The sequence below is a fragment of the Alnus glutinosa genome, chromosome 4, assembly GCF_958979055.1.
Source record: "Alnus glutinosa chromosome 4, dhAlnGlut1.1, whole genome shotgun sequence".
Taxonomy (NCBI): domain Eukaryota; kingdom Viridiplantae; phylum Streptophyta; class Magnoliopsida; order Fagales; family Betulaceae; genus Alnus; species Alnus glutinosa.
In genome coordinates this window covers 2201463-2223760 of record NC_084889.1, presented here as the reverse complement: position 1 = coordinate 2223760, position 22298 = coordinate 2201463, and the positions used below count along the sequence as shown (strand labels likewise).

Here is a 22298-nt window from a genome sequence, read left to right as displayed (position 1 = left end):
AAGCTTTTAAACCATAAATACCAAATATATTTTTAACCCTAAATATTATAATCAATACAACATATTGTCTAAGCAGTAAGCATGTGATTGAATTTCAACTATTTTGCTCATATTGTCCTCACAAAACCTTAATAAAGGCTCAAAATATGTATAATGGCTAAAATCATCCAAGAAGTAACCCTTTTTTTTTTTTTGGTTAAATATGTTTTTAGTACCTGAGTTTTGAAAATTTTATTTTTTGATACATGAATTTCAATTCGCATCATAGACAGTACCTCAGTTTTAAAAAAATACCAAATTAGTACTTCAGTCAAGTTTTCAGTCTAAAAACTAACAGTCCGCCAGGTGTCAACCCTTGTGGGTTAACACGTGTTTTAGTAAAAAAAAAAAAAAAAAAATTCAAAAATTAATAAAAAAAAATATTAAAACTTTAAAAAAAAAATTGAAAAAAGAAAAAAGAAAAAGAAGAGAGGTGGCTCACCATGGGGGTGGCCGCCCACCCTCTTGACCGGTTATGGGATGGCCGAACCACCCCATGGGGGGTGGTTCGGCCACCCCATTGTAGAAAGAAGAAGAAAAAAAAAGGTTTGTTCAAGGGTTTTGATTCTTGGGGGTGGTCGAACCACCCCAGTGGCCCTTAGGGGTGGTTCGGTCACCTCAGATAAGTCAAGATGGTGGCTCTATGACAAAATGGGGCTGGCCAGCCACTCCTCTTTTTTCTTTCTTTTTTCAAATTTTTTTAAGTTTTTATTATTAATTTTTAAAGATTTATATATATATATACTAAAACACGTGTCAACCTTGCATGCCGTTAGTTTTTGGACGGAAAACTTGACTGGAGTATTAATTTGATCTTTTTCTAAAACTGATATATCACCTGTGATGCGAATTGGAATTTAAATATCAAAAAATAAAATTTTTAAAATTGATGTACTAAAAAATGTATTTTATTTTATTTTATTTGAGTTTTTATTATTGGCAATAGCAAAAGGTCAAGACACGAGTCTTTTAAAATCTGGAAATCGTCAAATCCTTGATTTCCAAGCACCATCGTACCTCTTTCAATGAAAATAATTTAATTTTATTTCACGCGTTACGGCGTTTGACAGTTGAACGAAGAATCCAAACTCAAGGATTTGAATAGTATTTAGCGTTGGATTTCCAATTCCCGTACGGTTCCTAGGAATTTCCAGATCAAAAGGACGACATAAAAAACTTTTAGATCTCTCCGTCACGTTATTATTTTGAGAATACGACAAATTTGTAGCTATTAAATTGATATTTGTATATTTTTAATAAATCGTTAAAAACAAGTGATTTTGTTACATATTTTCTTTTTAAAATAATCATATGCTTTTAAAAACAAATGTTGGTTTAAGATGCATTTAGGATTGTGATTTCGTAGATAATAAGTTTAATTTTAATATGAGTGATTGGTAACGTCCCCTGCCCACTTCTATTAATTAAAAAAATATTTTTTTTTATCAAAATGTGACATCAGAAATTACTTTTTGATAATTTTTTTTTTTAATTAAAACAGTCGGTTTATCGTCCCCAAATATCATTTTCTCAATTTTAAACTAAATTGCAAAACATAAATTGTTTGGAAACTACTTTTTTAAAAATTGGATTTAAAAACATAGAAAATCTGTCTTTTCAAATCGTATGTAAGATGATATTTTTTTTAAAACGCAAAATTTTAAAGGTTAATTTTTAAAATTGTAATTTTTCTAAACGCTTAACTGCTTTTTTAAAAATCATTTTTTTCAAATCGCACTTTTTAAAATCATAAATCTAAACCGACCCTTAATATACTAAACTAAAATAATTTTCTATAATATAATTTGAAAGAAGAAAACTTTATTTTATTTGTAGTGACAAGTTGTACGATTGCGATAAAATATGATTTCAAAAGCAGTCGATAGATACAAGAATTATGTTGATGATGTTTGTCGGCTAATTCTAAATTCAAATGCATTGCATAGGGTGGAGGGATTGTCCGAATTGTGATCATGTTACTTTGATAGATTTGCTCGAAATTTTCATTTCAAAATTGGCTGGCATGTGAATCTAATCATAATCATAATCATAATTCATCATTTTTGGTAGTGATGTTTGGTAAAGGAAGTTGGCTTATTTTCTCATAATTATCTAAATATATATATACACCTAAAAATGTTATAAATATTAATCATAAAGTTTAGATGTGCTTTTGATCTTTAAAATTTCTATAAATATAATTTTAATTTCATGTTTTTATATAAGATAATTTTTAATGTTAAAAATTTAGTCGGTCATACATTAATCGGATTAGATAACAATTATGGAATATGTTCAACTTTTTGCTTAATTAATGCTTGTTGAACTAAAAGAATTTTTTATTTTTTATTTTTTATTTTGTTTTAGTTGTCCTTTTAGACAATTTAAGTACGTATATATAATATTATAAATTTATAACCTTTTTCCATAATTCTATTACATAAATATTCTAATAAATTTAAATTAACTTTTTTTTAAAAAAAAAAAATTGTTTATTTTAAGACTAAGAAATACTATTCCATTTATCAAAAATAAAAATAAAAAGAAGAAAGAAAGAAATACTATTCCAAGAATAAGCATCATTCCTTCGCTATTTTTCTTGATCAGTCCCCACTGGTGTGTGAAACCGAATACAATTGTTTGACAAAGACAGGTACAGAATAAAATAGTTGGTTGTTAATTTCAAAATTCGTAAAAAGTAATGATGTGATATAAAGTAAAAAAATTTGTATAAAAAAATAAAAAAGTTTTATATTGTAGATTTGTAGTGATTTTTTTTATTTGAATAGTAATAAAAAATTATTGATATGATATAAAAAATAAATAAAATGAAAATATTTTGATGTGAATTGTTAGTAAAAAAAGAAAAAAAAAAGAAAAAAAAAGATAGACAGCGAAAAAAGTATGTAAACAGTAAAATACAGTGCTGTTTCAATCACGTCCTTGCCGAACAATCCCAAAATTCATAGAAATCAGAATTTACAGAAACCCACGTGGCTCTGTGCATGTCCTCGTGATAACTGGGAACGGTTCGACAAAATCTGCGCATGCAGACGATCATGCCCTTGTGCACGTCTCCAAATGGTACTGAAGTCAAAAGTGGGTCCCACACCATTAATGTATGTACGTCGTTTACGAGAAAACGTTCTGATGGTACTGGGAGTATGGGAAGACACGTGGTCCTGCTGCTTCTTTTATCAGTTTCATACTTTTATGGAACATCAAGGACTCACGCGTGGCTCGTGTCTGACAAACTTTTCTTCTTCTTTTTTTCTTTTTTTTTTGGGAAGTTATAAATAAGAAAGGTTATTGATTATTTATTTTAAAATTTGGATTAAATATTATTTAGCCCCTCAACTAATAACAATTTTTTATAAAGCATCACGGATTGATAAGTATCATACTTTGGTCCTTCAATCTAACAATTTGTTGCAACTTAACCACATTCGTCAGTCTTAATCGTTATGTAGCTTGAAAAATTAAATTTAACTAAAATGTTTCAAAAATACCCTTATTTTAACTATTGAAAACCGCAATTACCCTTTCTTTTTTTTAAAAAAATAATAATAATAATAATTGTCAAGGGTAATTTTTTTTTTAAAAAAAAATAATTTGTTAAGGGTCATTTTTCTACTAATTAATAAGTACAAATGATAATTTCGATTTTTCAATGGTCAAAAAAATTATAGTATTTTTGAAATATTTTGGTCAAATTTGATTTTCTTTCCAACCTAATGATTAAGACCGACGGATGATCGAGGTTAACAGTTTGAATGGCCAAATCATGATACTTGTCAATTCGTGGTGCTTTATAAAAAATGACTATTAATTTATGAGTCTAAATAACATTTAGGCCTTAAAATTTTAAGTTAATAAGGAAAGATACAGTTATTTATTTAAGTTACTATTTTAATATTCACCTCATGTTGTGAAATTCTTCCTTAGTTCCTTAATAACTTGACTCAAAACGTATAATTTATGTTTAACATCTTTTTTTTTTTTTTTTGATATGTCCACACAAGAACTAGTGACTTCTATTTTATGAGCGGTGGTCCTCAACCGATTGAACTACCTTTTAAGAACAATTTATGTTTAACAATATTTTAATATTGTTAAACATAAATTATTTATTAATCAAATCAAATAATTTATCTTCTCCGAAGCCATTATGGAATGGCTCTCTTTTGACGGTACTCGTTGTTTTTTTTTTTTTTTTTTTTTTTTTGTCATTAAATAAAAATTTGATTTAAAAAATTTCCTTCTATTCCTTTTGAAATAAAATTTAAATAGTAACATAGTTAATATAGAGAGCGATATAAAGCAATATAGGAGAGAGTGGTTTAGAATACTTTCTAAAAAGTACATTGACAAGTCTAAAGTTTTGTTGATTTTGTAGCATATTTAGAGTTTTTTTTTTTTTTTTTTTTAAAAAAAAAAACTTTATTATGATGGGCTCCTTAAAAGAAAAATTCAATACAATCCAAAATCTCTGGAGTTAAATTCTTAATTCTGTCCCGAGTTTCAAAGGTTGGCTATAGGAATAATTCATATGGAAATAAGTTAGATGGTCATAATTTTTTTTTTAGCATTCTTAGTTCTTATGAAAAAAATTAAACTAATAGTGAATATTCATGCTAGGCCAGGGCACCATGATTTTGGTATCATGAATCCCAGTAGCCTAACAATGGTTTACTTATTTTGATCTAGAGTATTGATTTGATGATTTTGGCATAATAACACTAATTATTCATACTTGCTTTGATCTCGTTATTTGTTTTAATAACCATTATTGTTTTAATCAAGGGATTGAATGGAAACTTCCAAGTTTCCTTCAAAAAAAAAAGGATTGAAATTAATGATCCTTTTCTTACTTCATGACACCACTTGATTTTGAAATTTAAATTTCAAGGATCTAGACCCATGTCCAAAAACCTTGAATCTTTATGCCGCCAAAACCAAAACAATTTCTCTAATTTCTTACCGTATGATTCTAAGTAATATATATATACCTCAAATTTGATTGGCTATGTTTTTTTAATTTTTTTTTTTTTTAAAAAAAAAAAAATTTTGATGTGACATCAAAATGATAAATATTTTTAGAATAGTTTTCTAGTAGGTTCCACATTAGGTATTATTATTATTATTTTTTTTAAAAAAAATATTCTTTTATTTTTAAAAATAATAAGTTAGCTCATACCCTTAGGAAAGTTAAGCATATATTTTGTCAAAATCTTCCTTAAAAAATAGGTAGAAAGTTTTATAAAAAGTATTTTATATTTTGAGTTGTTTAATGTTAAATTATTTTTTTTAAAAAAAAATAGCAAGAAATTCAAACTAAAAACATAAGACAATACATTAGCAAATATAGCCACTATTAATTTTTATAAACTAAGCGAAATGCTTATTTGCATTATGACATTAATGTCGTGTACATCTCCACTAAATTAGTATGCTTTATTCACTATTAGTGTTTTTTTTTTTTAAAAAATAAAAATAAAAATTAAATAAATAGAACATGCCATCTTAACAAAAATAAACGCGAAATAAAGGTCAAAATCCAAAGAAACATTTACCTTTCCATTATTGTAAGGCGACGCCAGCATGCAAATACGTCAATGTAGCATCTAATTGCAAAGGAAATTCAGATTCTTTCCGTTTACCATATTGGATTTTTTTTATTTTTTATTTGGTGTTAAATGTCTTTAATTGTATATGTAGGCGTTTTCATTTATTTATTTACTGATTATTGTTATCGTTTAAAAGGAAAATTTTTAGACACTACAGCTTTTATTAAAATTTATTACAATAAACATAATTTTGTAAATTTATAATACTGTCATGTAATTTATAAAATACTTAAAATAAAAATTATAATTTTCCTGACGCACTTATAATAATTGATTGCATGTGTCACACTATCAGTGGGGACAACAATTTTTTATTTTTAAGTGGGACAACAATTATTTGATCATAAAAAACATTTTAAATGTCTCAAAAACAAAAAAATTAAATAAACAATTTTTTTTTTTTTTTTTGAATATTAGAATCTGAGTAAAGATTCCTTTTTCTTTTGTAAATCTCAGTTAAGATTAAAATTCAAAAGGTCAACGTTGGGTACCACCAACCTAACGGCAGGTATGCCAAAGGAACTCTTAACGGTGTTTGTGGTTGGAATCGGACCAACGCACTCTAGAGTCTAGAAGGCAAAAGAAGACAATCGGAGGATTAGTTATTTACTGAAAGGGACATGCGTAAAGGGAAGTCGCTAAGCAGGGGTTTGATGGGGAAATTAAAGCCCCGTACGAGATTGGACTAAAATATAATGCAGATATGAAGGGGTTGGGGTTGACATGGTCTAGTTGAACATTGCTTTGAGGATCATCTAATTTAACCTATTAATATGTCTCTGTCTTATGCCAATTTCACACCTTTTAAACTAACTTATTAATTAACCTTCTTATGGACGCCTTTTCAGCTTTGCAACTTATTCAAAATAAGTGTGATGTCGTGTCAAAACAATTTCCGCGTTAATTATTTTTCTTCATTTTTCAAGGTTGGCACAACTCGGAGGGCATACCCTTTTAATTTCACCATTTGAAATCCTATTTCCTCAGCAATGCCACCGTGGCTTCAGCAACGGCCGAATATGTGATGTGTTGTTTAGGAATACTCAGCACCACCAACATCTCACCCCATCATCTCTTACTATCACACTAATGTCAGTCTTTTGCTTCTCTTTATCTACAATTGCATCTCAAATGATTTTGACAAACTTCGTTCCCTCTTTTATTATAAAAAAGAAAACTTCTCCTAAAAAAATAATGATAGATACTATATTTTTATCATACAATTATGAAAGATGTTGACATAGCATTCAAAATTAATTATTGGATTTTTTTTTTAAACAATAATTAATCTAAGGGTTATTTAGATAGAGTAATAATATATAGCATTTCAATCCCAAGAATCAACTTTTATATATATATATATGGTGTACAACTTGATCACTTATAATATATAATTTCCTTACCACCGATTAAAAAAATTATTCAAGTAAAAACTCATTTAGACCTATTTATTTGATGTTTTTTCAACCCAAACCCGAGTGTTTTCTTGTAAGTGTGGTCCACATGTATCCAACTAGGTAATGGAGGAGATGTTAGTAACATTATAGTCTTATATTAATGCTAATCTCATATTTATATGTTATTATGTTTGATTGAGTTTATAAATAATTATAAAAGAGTTCTACATTGTAAATTATTTTGAAGTAATAATTTATTGAGTCGTTACAAGATGGTGCCAGCCAGATTATGATGTCATTAATCAAGAGAAAGCTGTTTTGCTAATATTCTTTTAATTTGCGTGTGTCTTACTCTTGCCTGCTTTGGGCTAGGCCCAGGTGTGGTGGTCATTAGTCGGTAACCATCATAACGACATTCTTCCCACCAAAATAAAGTCATGTTTATTCACCTTCTATTCACACCAACACGCAAAACTTGCTGAACGTAAAGACTGTTCAAACTTTGATGCCATATTTTTATTGGATGACTATGCAGTAGACAGCCAAATTAAAGTCAAAAATATATTTATAAAATATATTTATTTTCAGATAAAATATTTTTCTCCTTTGCTGCATTGGAAGAATAAGCATGTTACTGGCATCAGATTGAATTATATAAGAGTATTGAATACGTGCTTAGCAATAAATACCATATTTAATGATATATATATGGGAGAATTAGTAAGAGCTTGGGGCAAAATGTTTCCAATTTGTTTTTTAAAATACCTCTATAATTATTTTAAAATTAATTTTTTACCTCTTTAATTTTTTTTTTTTAATTCCCCCTGGCATTTAAAAACATATTTGCACAACAAAACAAGAGAAAATCGGATTAAGCAACTATTTATTATTATTTCTAAAAATACCTAAAATTTTATTAAGTGCAAGTTTTCTTCCAAATTTAGTTGAAGAAATTTTTTATAATTCAATCAATTAAATCTATGCTTAGAACATATAATTTTCATGAGCATTTTTTGATTCACCGATACATGCATTCTCACATTAAAAATACATGTTAAAATTAAGTAAATTTAATAGGCTGAATTAAAGAATTTTCTCCCAAGAGTTTGATTTGTTTGTTTTTTTTTGTCTTTTTATTAGTTTATTATTTATTGAAAATCGAAGAAAACTTAAATTAGTTAATTAAAAATTAAATATAAAAATCTTAAAACCCCAGAGAAAATCAAAGGAGAGGGAAAGAAGTGAGAGAGAGTCCGAAAAGGGTAAACAGTGACAAGGTGCGTTACGCAGTGGCGGGTTCCACGAGCCTTCTTCTTCTTCCTACTTCTGATTCTTTGGCTTCTCTGAAACTCTGAAACCAAGTGAAAGAGAGAGATAGGGAGATAGAGGGGACAAACCCCAACATCACAAATCTCCATGCCTATTTTTTAATACTACTATAAACAAAAAACTTACAAAACCCATCTCTCTCTCTCTCTCTCTCTCTCGCTCTCGCTCTCTGTCTCAGATTCGTCAAATTCAAAACGGTTTGGTCTTCGGATTCCTTCGCATGGACGGTTCTGATTCAGCACCATCGATCTCAACGGTCAGATTCCCCTGCTTCCCCCCCTCTCTCCCTCACTCTCATGCACCAATGTCAATTACGCGTACTCACATACCACGTATGTAGTGCGTGTATCTGTCTATGTGCTCTGCTAGGGTTTATATATTTCAATTCACACGCACAAACACGCACTTGGATCCAGCGACTCTGATTCACAATGCTAAGCCAGCGTTTGTTGTGCGGGCAGGTCTGGACGCTGTGACTATGACTCGCATTATCAAGCCGCGCTTTTGGCTTGGGTTTGCTTGCTATGGGCTGCGGGGGCTCTAAGGTTGACGACCTCCCTCTGGTGGTGCTTTGCAGGGAGCGGAAGGAGCTCATCAAAGCGGCGTCGGATCACCGCTACGCTCTCGCCGCTGCCCACGTGTCCTACTTCCAGTCCCTCGCCAACATCGGCGACTCGCTCCGCCGCTTCATCGACGAGGAGTTCGTGATCTCGTCGCCCAGTTCTCCGGTGCTCACCCTGCCCTCCGATAAAGGAAAAAAGACTAAGAAGAGACCGAACATTAACGACTCGTCGTCTACAACTTCGATTTCGCTTTCGCATTTGGTCTCGCCGACTCAAGAGGAGGAGGAGAAGGACATTGCGGATTCACACTTGCATTTGTCGTCCGACTCCGACTCCGAATTGGACTCCGAGTCGGGTCACATTCACATCCACAGTAGCCCCGAAGAACAGGGACATTCTTCTTCTTATGCTTATCCTCCACCTACTAATTGGGGTCCACCTCCGACGAATTGGGGTCCACCTGAAGTGAATTCGTACGCATATTACATGAAAAGCTCCGGAACGCCGATACAGACGGTGGTGCAGGAGGACCCGGAGAGATATGCGGGGGCAAACGGGCAATGGTCTGATTCTTCGTACGGGTATCAGGGCTATCCGCCTGGGTACGGTGGTTTCTTCGGTTTCCCTCCGATGGGTTCGCCGCTAACTGATTCCCAGATTGATCGGCGGCCGAGTACGCCCCCTCCTCCGCCCTCGCCGCCGAGGGTGTCCACCTGGGATTTCCTCAACGTGTTTGATACGGTCGATAGTGCTGGGTATTACCCGGGGTTTTACCCGTCACACCAACTCGGGTCGACCACGAGTAGTCCGGATTCGAAGGAGGTGAGGGAGAGAGAGGGGATTCCTGATTTGGAAGATGAAACGGAGCAAGAGGTAGTGGTGAAGGAGGTTCAGAAGGAGAAGAAGTTGAAGGAGGCTGTGAATGTGAATGAGGATAATAACAGTAATATTGGTGAGGGAACATCAAGAGCTGTGCCATTACATGACTTGTCAAAAAAAAGAGCTGTGCCATTACATGGTTCAGGAAGTTCAAGCACAATACCATTGAGTGGTAGTGTTAGCTCGCACTCGAACTCTGGTCAAGGAAAGGAGATTAAGAGCAGCCCTGACACAATCGTGTCCGAAGAAGGGTCCTCGAGGAAGAAAGGGGTGAGTTTTGGGGTCGACGAGGCATCTCCAATGGATGTCAGATCGTCCAAGCCGAGTGGCTTGACCACATTGTCGGCCCACCATGGTAAGAGGGACCTTCAGGAGGTTGTGATGGAAATCAGGGATGAATTTGAGGTTGCCTCTGGTTATGGGAAAGAGGTTGCCCTGTTGCTTGAGGTGGGCAAGTTGCCTTATCAGCCTAGAGGCACATCATTCAAAGGTTGGATTTTGACTATTGCTTGTCTTAGTAGCTTATCATTTATTTGTTCATTATTTTTTCTAGTTGCTCCATAGTTTTGTGTGTGGTTACATTTACTTTACAATATTTGGTATCTCATCAAAACCTAAACGTTGACGCTCAATAGCTAAATACATGGCAAGTGAATCGTAAAGAGCATACTGGGCGTAGGAAGTGGAATTAATACCATGAATTGAAAAGCATCAACCCTCTCTTGTTTGGAAGAACTGAAACACATGGAAATGGTACCAGCCATACTTAATAATAGAAGGGTTCGACTGAAATAAATTACATTGTTGACATCGATGTTCTGCTGGACATGGGATGCTTTCTCTTGATATAAGCAGATCAAGATGTATTCAAGTGACCACAAATCTGAGGAGGTTTGAAAAACTTTCTTCGCTCTGCACCTTATGGGCTGACATCAACAAGATCATCTAAGAAGTTCAAAGAAAAGGCCTCATTATCTTGAGCAGACAATGAAATAAGAAATTTTTACAAAAAAGAAAAAAAAAAAAAAAGAGAGGAAAGAATAAAAGAATAAAAGAAAAAAAAAGGAAAAGAAAATTCCACATGTTTGCTAGATAGCTCTAGAATGTTTGTAATGCCTTTCTAACCTACTTGCATGGAGTAGTTGCTTTATATTTGGCGCATCTCATTTTTAATTAAATTTCTGGTATAGTAGCAGTAATGGTTTCATCAAGAGTACTCTCATTTATAAGATGCAGGAAGATGAAAGCACCAGAATTCACGTTTTAACATAAGTTGAATCATAAGCATGACTGTGATGCGACTATTAAGTATTGCTGAGCATCAGTACCATTTATTTGATTCATGGTTTTAGCAGGCTAACACTTGTCACATTTATATTTTGAGTTCTCTTCTCTGATCAATTCTAATTTTTAGCTCCATATGAAAATCATTTAGGACTTTGCTGAAACTTGTGTGTCTTTATGCAGTGATCTTTTCCAGGATCCGGTATCTGGTTGCACCTTCCAGGTTTTCTTCACACCCTCCGTCGAGGCTGTCAGTAAAATTGTCTTCTAGGACTATGAAAATGGCAAAAGCATACTATAGGGAATCTGGTAAGGGCTTCAACATGAAGGCCGGAAACCTTTCCTCAACCTTAGATAAGCTTTATGCATGGGAGAAGAAGCTATATAAGGAAGTTAAGGTATGGGTGCATCAAACATGCGTCTATGTTTGTTGTTTTATTTTAAATTTTGTGCACAGAAGTATATCCAGATTTGAGTTGTATAATCAAAATTGACTAAGGCTTCGTATATTAAAAGTCTATAACGGAGTTTGCTTTTTTGGGGACATTGTGAGTGCTAGTTGTTTGAATGTGGTTATTTCAGATTCCTATTTTTTTTTTGTCCTCCAACGCTCTTCTCTTTATATGCAATTTTGCTGAGGACATGATGGTGTTTATGTAGCTTTTGAGATAGGGTTTTATTCCTTTATAGATGCATACTAATAGTGCTTGTAGAAGGAATTCGAAGTTCATGTGCAAAAAGGGGGAAAAACACACACACACACACACCAATACTTTGAGAGCCATGTATGAATAATAATTCTTGACTATCTAAAAGAATACCCTTTCACAACAGCTGTTAGTTTAAGCCAGCATGTTGTTGTTTTAGTTTGTTCTTTGATATAAAATAATTCTTGATTCTTGTTACACTCATTGTAAGGGCATTTGTGATGTTCTAGTTTCTTGAGCAATTCCTGAGTTTTTCAATGCTCTATGCCTACTATTTTTAAGCTGCCATGCAACGAAGACAATCCCCTCAAACAATAAATTCTTTACTAGGAAATTGTATTCCATACAAATATCTCTTATACCTTGATGTCTGTCTTCCAAGACAGTTGTCTCTGCTGTCTCCGTGTTGATGCTGATCACCTGATGATCATTACCATAGGTTCATTAGCAACCTCTTATTGCATCAACCTACAATGCTGAAATTTATCATTCAAACGTTTCCTAACTGCAATTCATCAGTTTTTATGGGTTGTGATTTGTTTGTTCTCTTCATCTAACTCAGAAATATGCACACACACAAAACCGCTCAAACTACCTGTTCCCAAGCCCTTTTTTTGGGGCTATATTATATACTTATTTTGTAGTTATGGTTAATTATATTGATTTTAAAATTGACAAATGCACGAGTTCCCCCATCATACTTAGTTCCCAAATACAAGTGACAGAAGTATTTGTCCTCTGCAATTAATAGAAATCTGGGAAACTCTTTCTCAAAGCATAATCCTTGAACCATACTTCATGCCAAAAGCGCACTTTTCTACCATCCCCGACCATGAAACTGATGCAACCTGCAAACCTCTCCCTGCCTATCCCTAGTACTTCTTCAATAGCTGCACCCATGAGTACTTCTCACCAACGCTGTAATCCGCTGGCTAGGCTTCCCCGTACTTCTTACCAACAAACTGTCTCCATATATTGTCTCCTCTCCCAAACCATTTCCAAGTGTTTAATTTTTTCACACCAAACCCCATTGTTTAAAGAAGAGCATATTGGGTTTTATTAAACTGGACAAAGTTTAAATTCATTCCCTGGCCCCAAAAAGAATATGCTGCATCTTCTCCAATCTGTTTCCAATATCAGTAAGGATAGTGAAGACTTATGAAAAGTAAGTTGATGGGCTAGATAAAGTACTCTTAGTAAGTGTGAGCCTACCACCCTTTGAAAATTACAGTTTCTTCTACACAGCTAAATGCCGCTCCATTCTTTCCAGAATTTGGATTCTGCTCTGCACTTATCTTGAATGAAGTGTCTCTATATTTGATGTTTACTGTTTTTTCTTTAATTGTTTTTGTCACTTGAACTCTCCTTTCTTAGGTAAACAAACTATCTGAAATTGTTCGATTTGACTACTTCAACAAATTTGCTGCCAAATGAGAACCAGAATGCATGTATAATACTGTTGAGAGTTATTACCAATCAGTGCTGTTAACCCATAAACCTATTGTCAAGCCTTTGATATTTAGCAGAGAAAGCTGCAAAACAGTCTGGCTAGAAATGTTATGAAGCTTCCTCAAGTTCAACTGTCTTGTCCTGTGTTTTGACAACTTAGGGATCATCATCTTAATTACTGCTGTTCATATTCAATTTCTCCAATCTTCCTTTATACTATTGTGTTTGAAATTTGATTCTAGAATAAATCTGAATGTAAGTATGCATCCTCTTTGTCATTGGTGAGTGGCTCAATTTGCATTTTATCTTGTCCCACAGTTATGGCCAATTGGCCCTTTGCAAAAACCAAAGCATCACTTGCCCACAACACCCTTTATTGTAAAAGAATGTATTTGCCTTAATCCGTTTGTTGATTACTTTAAAGGACAGATTTAGAATGCTGAATTAAAAGTTTGGGATGTTAGGATTTCATTCATTTTTGTACATTTGGCAACTGAGTCCCTCATTATGGGCCAGAGGGAGTATTGCTTGGCGTAGTTTGTTTTTAGAATTTGTGTTCTTTTTATATAAACTTTTGGATGTATGACTCATAAGAATCCCTGCACTATCTCTTATAACTTAATGTGGTTTTTAGGTACTCATTTGACATGTTTGTGTTCAAGTGATGTTTTCTCGCTGGTTTATAACTGTGTAGCATCTAATGCAGATCTGAAGATAACATAAAAATAAATTTAAATGCATTTGTCAGCTTCAGTGATTCTTTAGTTTTAAAATTGTTCCATTATGGATCAAAGTACTTAAATATTATTCCTGTTCTGTAAAAAATTTCTTGTTATGCTAAAGTGTTTGCTCTGATTCTAGGATGAAGAAAGGCTACGGGTCAGTTATGAAAAAAAGTGCAAGAAACTGAAAATTCTAGATGACCGAGGAGCTGAGTCCAATAAGATTGATGCTACTCGGGCTTCTATAAGAAAGTCACTGACAAAAATCAATGTTTGTATAAGAGCTGTTGATGCTATCTCAAGCAGGATAAATAAGTTGAGGGATGAAGAACTGCAGCCCCAACTCACTCAATTGATTCATGGGTATCGTATTGCTTTGCTTCTTGGTCTAGTTAATGGCTATCATTTTTCTGCTTGGTTAGTGCTCTTTGCATGGGTGCAGAATTCTAATGGAAAAGTTGTGGAGGGCATTCCAATGTGTTTGGGCCCTGTCATCTCGCTCGTCTTTTCTTTTATGTTTTTTCCTCTATTTCTTCCCCTCTTTTATCTAGAGAATATAGGGCCCCGTTTGGTAACTCCTGTTAAAAGGGGTTATATAGTGATTATCATACTGAGATCTCATTTGAATATGTATTTTCCTTTCACCAGCTGGGAAATCGTTGGTTTGCTTCCACTGCCGGACCCTTTTGGGTTTTAATTGCTGACTATTAAAGACTTATTGCTGGTGATGATATGCAAAAAACTTGCAAATCCTTTACATGCCCCCTTGTTAAAAGGTGGAACTTTTTAGTGAAGATGGAAAGCATATCCATTAGTTTGTGGGAGCAAGCAATTGAATCGAAGATACTATTTGTTGTTTTTTTTTTTAGGTTTTTTTTTTTTTGTTTTTTGATTAGTAAACTGTGTTATTGTTTTCTGCAAGTGTTTAATCTTTTTGGATGCTTTGATTTGATATGACGAATAAACTTTTTATCTGCAGGTTGATAAGAATGTGGAAGTCCATGCTTAAGTGCCACCAGAAACAGTTCCAGGCTATCATGGAGAGCAAAGCTCGCTCTTTTAAAGTGAATACTGGCTTCCAAAGAGATTCAGGTTTGAAAGCTACTCTTGAACTTGAAATGGAGCTTCTGAATTGGTGCTCCCGGTTTAACAATTGGATTAACGCCCAGAAATCTTATGTTGAGTCCTTAAATGGGTGGCTTTTAAGGTGCCTTGACCAAGAACAAGAAGAAACTGCTGATGGACCTGCGCCTTTCTCCCCAGGTCGGATTGGAGCTCCTCCAATTTTCATTATTTGCAATGACTGGTACCAGGCAATGGTAAGAATTTCAGAAAGAAGGGTGGGAAATGCCTTGCATGAATTTGCTTTGAGCTTACACCAGTTATGGGAACGGCAAGATGATGAAAAACGTCAAAGGATAAAAGCAGAATTGCTCTCTAAAGATTTTGAGAAACAGCTTAGAACCTTACGTATGGAGACGGGGAGGATGGAGCTTGACCATGATGGATCGTCAGATAAAACAGTTATGTCAAAGGTTCCTTCTGAAAGCGGAGTTTCACCGCTGGATGATTTGAAAGTGGATTTGGATTCAATAAGTAAGAAATTATATGAAGAGCGAGCCAAGCATAAGGAAACTGATAGACTGGTTCATGATGCAGCTTCAAATAGAATACAAACAGGTTTGGTTCCAATTTTCCAGGCTTTGGAGAAGTTCACTTCGGAGGCTTTGAAAGCTCACGAGCAGGTCAGACTTCAAAACGCTGGAGGCTCTTGAGGGAATTTGAACTTTAATATATTGGCTTCAACCACACCAATTTGGCCTTTATGGGAGTGAGACCCACCTGTTTATGCATGGTGGTTGCCTGGAAATCATGCACATTTAGAATTGGTTAGATCGTCAGATGGTACACAAAAAAAAAAGCAGGGAATTACAGCAGTGAATTCTAGGCATAGTAGGCAACTTTGACAACATGCTGAAAAGAGGGGGTTGTGGAAGAGTAATGCTATAAACCACAGTTTTATTCCATCATTATCTGATTTTGCTGACGTAACCGTGCAAATCAATCATCGGATCATTTCTTGTTAAAGATTGTTAAAAAAAGAAAAAAGAAAAATCAATAATTGATTGGCACTGCATTGCTCTTCCGGAAATGTGCAGGAATACAATTGTTGGTAGAAAATGCGTTTGTGCTGTGGATCCTTGGGGGCCCTTAAAATGTTGATCACTTGTTTATTTTGAGATTTGGTTCTGCGTAACCCCTAAAATAGGTAGGTAGGAATTTTGTACAGAGATTTATTTATTGGTTGATTGGTTATCCGTAGCTGTATTGATTGTTTTCGGAATGTGTAGGAGGATGTTAACTAGGTTTACTAGATCGAAGTATCTAATGATCCATCTACTAATGAATACAAATATCATTTTGAATGACCTATATGATTACCTGGCCCTCATTGTTCTTTGGGGAGATTTCTTTTATTCATATTTGGGACACCATCGTGGACAGTGGCGGAGTCTTTTTTTTTTTGGAACAGAGACTTCATTTCATTGATAACGAAAAAATTGACCCCCAAAAGAGGATCTAGGGACGCAATTGTTCCCTAAGTACAACAACAGCAATAAAATTTGGGACTTCTTCTAACCAAACTGAATCCCTCAAACTACAAGAAGCTTCTTTTCCAAGAGCATGAGCAACACTATTAAACTCCCTAGAAACATGGACAAAAGAAGCACTCCTATAATAACGCAATTCAGATTGTATACTCTCTATAAAATGACCAATCTTGGATAAATTTGGAGAACTAGCATTGATGACTTTAACAACTTGCAAGGAGTCCCCTTCAAAAATAGCATCAAAAAAACCTGCCTCCCTACTAAAAATAACAACCTCCATAGCAGCCATAGCTTCAGCCATAAGCGGATCCACTCTCAACTGTTTTGAAATGCAACGGCCACCTAGAAAATTTCCGGAACTGTCCCGAACTACCACTCCAATCCCAATGATATCCATGCCCTTATTGAGAGATGCATCCCAATTAATTTTAATCTTACTACATGGAGGAGCTTGCCAACAAGCAACAAGAACTGGGGCTGCAACTCCCCCTCTATGAGTACTTTCATGTCCCTCAATGGAATTACATAATCTGAAATCTTCAAGGGATCTAACAGCCTCCTCATATACAACACCGAGGGGAGTAAAAATTTGGTCAAAAACCATCTTATTTCTTCTAAGCCAAATCCGTCTACAAATAACTGCCATTAATTCCAAGTCTTCCTTGCTTAGTCGATTTAAGCATACATCCATTAACAGATTGAAACTTCCACCTTCAGTCTTGCATTTATGGAAAACAATAGGCCCCCCTCCCCACACATCTTGGGCTGCAGGACAGCACCAAAGAGCATGAATAACTTATTCGGCTTCCCTAGTACAACAAGGACAAAGATTATCTTCAACTAATTTCCGACGACATAAATTAACCTTAGTAGGTAAGAGGTTGTGGCAAGCTTTCCATAAAAAGATTTTCGCAAGATTTTGCACCTTAAGGTTCCAAATTGCCTTCCAAATTTGCTGACCTTTCTCAGCAGAAGATGTGCTACCTTGACCGTGTGCCTGGAACTCCATTCCCATATGATAAGCACTCCTCACCGAGAAGATTCCATCTAAGGTCCCATTCCATATAAGCTTATCGGGAGGAAGGGTAGGGCTCAAAGGAATATTAACAATCACTTTTGCCTCTTCTGCATTAAAAATCTCCTGGATTAAAGATACCCTCCAAGCACACACCTCAGGATCAATTAAAGCCTCAACCCGAGAATCAGCTCCAATGATACGTTGTGGGGATTGTACCGAATAGGATATAGGGGTAGGTAACCACCGATCCTGCCAAATCTGAATACTTTTTCCATCACCAACCCTCCACACCAGCCCTTGCTTGAGCAAGTCTTTTGATGCAAAAATACTTCTCCAAACAAAGCTAGGTTTATTCCCAAGTGAAGACTCTAAGAAAGAGGACTTTGGAAAGTATTTAGCTTGGAAAATTTGGGCTGTTAGAGAGCACGGATTTTGAATAAAACGCCATCCTTGTTTTGCTAGAAGGGCCTTATTAAACATGAGCAGATCTCTGAAACCAAGACCCCCTGTAGATTTTGATCTCCCCAATTTTTCCCAACTCATCCAATGTATTTTTGACTCTTTTTACATATGTCCCCACAAAAAAGATTGCATCATACTATTTAGATCCTTACATAAGGTAACAGGGAGCAAAAACACACTCATACAATATGTAGGAATCGCTTGTACCACGGCTTTAATCAAGATTTCTTTTCCAGCTTGGGAAAGAAATTTTACCTTCCAATTTGTTAACTTATTCCAAATTCTCTCCTTAATGTTATTGAAGGCTTGGAATTTTGGATTTACCTATAAGAGATGGGAGCCCTAGATAGGTATCAAAGCGAAGAGCCTCAGATAGTCCAGACAGCTTAAGGATTTCTTGCCTTTTTTCTTGGCTGGTATTACGACTAAAGAAAACAGAAGTTTTGTCCAGATTTAGCTTTTGACCCGAGCCAACCTCATAAACCCCCAAAATTCTGATTAACCTCCTCCATTCCACTGAATTTGCTCTACAGAAAAGCAAACTATCATCCGCAAAGAAAAGGTGACTAATTCGAGGACCCTTGGGAGAAGTTGGGATCCCTGTGATAGTTCCTGAATGCACTGCCTTAGATAACAGGCCACTTAAAGCTTCTGCACAGAGGAGAAATAGGTAGGGGGATATAGGATCCCCCTGTCTAATTCCCCTAGTAGGACGAATATGCCCAACCGGATTGCCATTGATCACCATCGAGTAAGTCACTGACCGCAAACAAGACATAACCAGATTTATCCATCTATCCTCAAAGCCAAGCTTCCTCATTACAGCCTCTAAGAACTTTCATTCTACCCGGTCATAGGCCTTACTCATGTCAAGTTTGATACCCATAAAACCCACTTTACTCCACATCTTAGTTTACATAGAGTGCAAAAGTCTCATACGCAGCTAAGATATTATCAGTTGTCAACCTTCCAGGAATAAACGCACTCTGGGCAGGGGAAATAATATCTGGTAAAACTTCCTTAAGGCGATTAGCTAAAATTTTAGAAATAAGTTTATAGATAACATTGCATAGACTAATGGGCCTGAAGTCTGTTACATGAATGGGAGATGTTTTTTTGGAACAAGGGCAATGTTTGTGGAATTTATAAAAGCATCTAACTCCCCAGATTGGAAGAAATGAAGAATAGCATTACTGACCTCCCAATGAACCGTGGTCCAATTCTGCTGGAAGAAGCATACTGAGAAACCATCTGGGCCAGGAGCCTTGAGAGCTGCCATCTGATTTAGAGCTGTATTGATATCATCCTGGGTAAAGGCAGCAAGAAGCCTTTGATTCATAGCTGGGGTAACTTTCTTTTCCACAGCCCCAATGCTTTCATCCACTGCTAAGTTATCACCCGCTTTAAAAAAGTCTTCAAAGTAAGAAATAAAAGCCTTCTCAACCTTCTGCTAAGTGGAACAGGTACGTCCATCCTTATCTATTATTTGTTCAATCTGACTTCTTTTATGCTTTTGATTTGCACAGACATGGTAGTATTTTGTATTCCTATCACTGAACTTGAGCCAAGTTTCCTTAGCCCGTTGTTTCCACTTCACCTCCTCCTGCTCCAGAAGACCTTGTAAGGCCACCCTGAGCTCTTTTTCTTTCGCCGGATCATAATTCTCCTCCTACAATTGGATAGCCAATAATTCTTTGGATTTCTCCTGCACAGCTAGTTCCCCTTTATTACAATCATTCTTGACCCATTGCTGCAGAACACGTCGACAGCTACTGAGGTTGTGCCTCACATTTGACCATACAGAACCCCTATTCCCCCGAGGCCTCCACACATTTTTGATAGCTTCCATACTTCCCTTGTTTTTAGCCCAGCTCGCCTCATAGTGGAAAGATCGACGCTTTCTCCATTGGATATCCGTAGAATTAGAGAAGCTAATTAACAGGGGATGGTAATCTGAGCTACAACGGTACAAAACTTCTACATCCACAACATTGAACAGTTGACACCACTGGTGATTAGCTAAGGCTCTATCCAACCTCTCCCGAGTAATATCTTCCCCCGATCTCCCATTACTCCAAGTAAATTTAGGGCCACAAAAACCCAAATCCCCCAATTGGCAGTCATCCAAGACTCGTTTGAAGTCGTCCATTTGTCTACGAGGTCGTATTGAGGAGCTTGACTTTTCACCCATAGACGTAATCTCATTGAAGTCTCCTGAACAGAGCCAAGGCACCGGATCCAAATTACTCAGATGCTGGAGGAGCGACCAGGCTTGCATTCTTTTTGAGGCATCAGGATGTCCATAGAAACCAGAAAACTTCCAAGAAGTTGCCCCTGAGCGGAGTTTTATTATAGTATTTATGTGTCTACAACTAAAATTTTGAATTTCCACTGAAGATACCGAATTCCTTAGAAGAATAAGGCCTCCACTTTTCCCCTGACTGTCAACAACGAACATGTTTTCAAAACCAAGCTTCTGTGGTAGAAACCCAGCTTTTCTTCGTGACACTTTGGTTTCCATGAGGAAAACCAAAGTAGGCTTCTTATCCTTTACCAGGCGGCAAAGGGATCTCACTGCCTGGGGGTTCCCAAGCCCCCGGCAGTTCCAACTTAGGATTTTCATGGGGATGGGCGGGGTTGAACCACAGCCACCGCCTTCTCATTTTGAACGGGAATTTCAGAACCACCATCACTCCTGAACTTCTTTGAACAAACAACATCCTGCACCGCGTCTCCAGAGACAAGCTGTCTTTTACCTCCCGCCTGCACCTCCTGTTGTGGAGACTTAGGATTAGCTGGACCTTTTCTCGCACGTTTCTTCCACTTCAGATTTGAAGAAGGGCCTTGACGAATTTGATCAGAAATAGCCGGAGCAACTGGACTTTTTTCCCCCACCTCAAAGTGTTGAACAGCTTGCTCCAAGTGGGGGATAGGCTGTGGACGCTCAGGATTAGACTTATTACACATCCCCACACTATCAGTCACTTTTTCAACGACACGTGGAAAAAAAGAGAAAGAGAAAGGATCCCTTTCTAATTGAATCTCATTCTTCCCAACGTCCACTTTTTGCCACTACATCCGGCCCAGATTCGAGTCCCAACTACCCACGAACTTTGTTTGTAACTTACCCGAAACACCTTCGCTCGAATCTTCTAGGACGTGTCCCACATCTGGCTGACTTGGAGACAAATCTTTCCCAATTGAGAATTCACGTGAATCCCGGATATCCATAACTGGGGATATGCACGTTTCAGAATTATTCTCGCGTAACGTATCCCCCTTACCAGCTTCTTTCCTTAACGACTCCCCAGTTTCCATAGATGGAATCATCTCCTCCTCCCTCACAGAGCTAGGGTTTGTATCAACAGAATCCCCGCCGCCGGTAGCTCTTAACGGAACACCAGACCTACCCCAAAACTTGTGTCGGAGTGGAGATAACTCACCGACGACCGGATTCGCTGCGTTCATCCCTTCCGGTACCCCACCATTTTTCTCTTTTCCGTAACCAAACTTTCGACTATAGAAACTCACCCGCAACCAAGGTCCATAAGGGTTTTCTCCCTGAGCGCTAGGATTCCGATGAGGAACATACTGAGTGCAACCCTTTGGCCCATGACGGACAACCCCACAACTGAAGCAAAATTTTGGAATTTTCTCATATTTAAACGGGATCCAAACTGACTTGCCTAGTAGATGAAGTTTCCGACCTCGAGCAAGAGGCTTTGAGAGATCAAGAAGAATTTTCACCCTTAGATATTCATCCCATCCCACCTCATTGTCTATAATATCAACATCTACCACCTTTCCCACCGAAGCACCGATTTTGTGCCCAACTTCCTTCCCCATGCATGCAAGTGAGAGATTATACATCCTCACCTAGAATGTAGCTTTTTCAAAATCCATCTGCGATGGAGGAGTAATCCCATCGTAGTCCGCAAGAGACACTAGGTTTCCGTCAAACAACCACGGCCGCCCCTCCAAAATCCGAGCTTTATCCCAATCATGTTCGAAATCTGCTACAAACATATTATCGCCTAGGACGCGGAAAGAAACAGATCCCGTAGGTTTCCAGGCACGAATAAGAGGAGCCTTAAAAAACTCCTTCGGGACAATGCGATCCACCAACAGCTTACCCACCAAACATGATTTACCCCTATGCACCAAAGGGTTCAAATCATCAACATCCAATGACACCCCTTCCTTTTCGTCA

General features: G+C 36.3%; 2 protein-coding genes across 3 annotated transcripts; one reads left to right on the top strand and one right to left on the bottom strand.

Annotated features, from left to right (window-relative positions):
- Positions 1–8319: 8319 nt before the first annotated feature.
- On the top strand, positions 8320–16312 carry LOC133866615 (nitrate regulatory gene2 protein-like). Of its 2 annotated transcripts, XM_062303197.1 has the most exons (5): positions 8320–8648; positions 8854–10324; positions 11302–11516; positions 14136–14359; positions 14976–16312. In XM_062303197.1, the coding sequence occupies exons 2-5, from the start codon at positions 8917–8919 to the stop codon at positions 15769–15771; spliced, it is 2643 nt and encodes an 880-aa protein (XP_062159181.1). In that variant the 5' UTR covers positions 8320–8648; positions 8854–8916; the 3' UTR covers positions 15772–16312. The 2 variants fall into 2 exon arrangements, with proteins under 2 accessions (XP_062159181.1, XP_062159179.1); XM_062303195.1 differs by having other exon boundaries at positions 8320–10324.
- Positions 16313–16576: 264 nt separating this feature from the next.
- On the bottom strand, positions 16577–18908 carry LOC133865613 (uncharacterized). Its single transcript, XM_062302030.1, has 3 exons — positions 18413–18908; positions 17569–17994; positions 16577–17373 (listed from the first exon to the last, which is right to left on the bottom strand). The coding sequence occupies exons 1-3, from the start codon at positions 18906–18908 to the stop codon at positions 16577–16579; spliced, it is 1719 nt and encodes a 572-aa protein (XP_062158014.1).
- Positions 18909–22298: the final 3390 nt, after the last annotated feature.

Excerpts from the sequence above, each read along its gene's own strand:
- LOC133865613 (XM_062302030.1), bottom strand. The coding sequence starts at position 18,908 with ATGAGGAAGCTTGGCTTTGAGGATAGATGGATAAATCTGGTTATGTCT. Across the intron at positions 17,995-18,412 it reads AGGGCTCCCATCTCTTATAG|AGTCTTCACTTGGGAATAAA; the intron begins GTAAATCCAAAA and ends CCTCTTTCTTAG. Across the intron at positions 17,374-17,568 it reads CACATCTTCTGCTGAGAAAG|CCCAAGATGTGTGGGGAGGG; the intron begins GTCAGCAAATTT and ends GCTGTCCTGCAG.
- LOC133866615 (XM_062303197.1), top strand. The coding sequence starts at position 8,917 with ATGGGCTGCGGGGGCTCTAAGGTTGACGACCTCCCTCTGGTGGTGCTT. Across the intron at positions 11,517-14,135 it reads AGCTATATAAGGAAGTTAAG|GATGAAGAAAGGCTACGGGT; the intron begins GTATGGGTGCAT and ends CTCTGATTCTAG. Across the intron at positions 14,360-14,975 it reads CTCACTCAATTGATTCATGG|GTTGATAAGAATGTGGAAGT; the intron begins GTATCGTATTGC and ends TTTTATCTGCAG.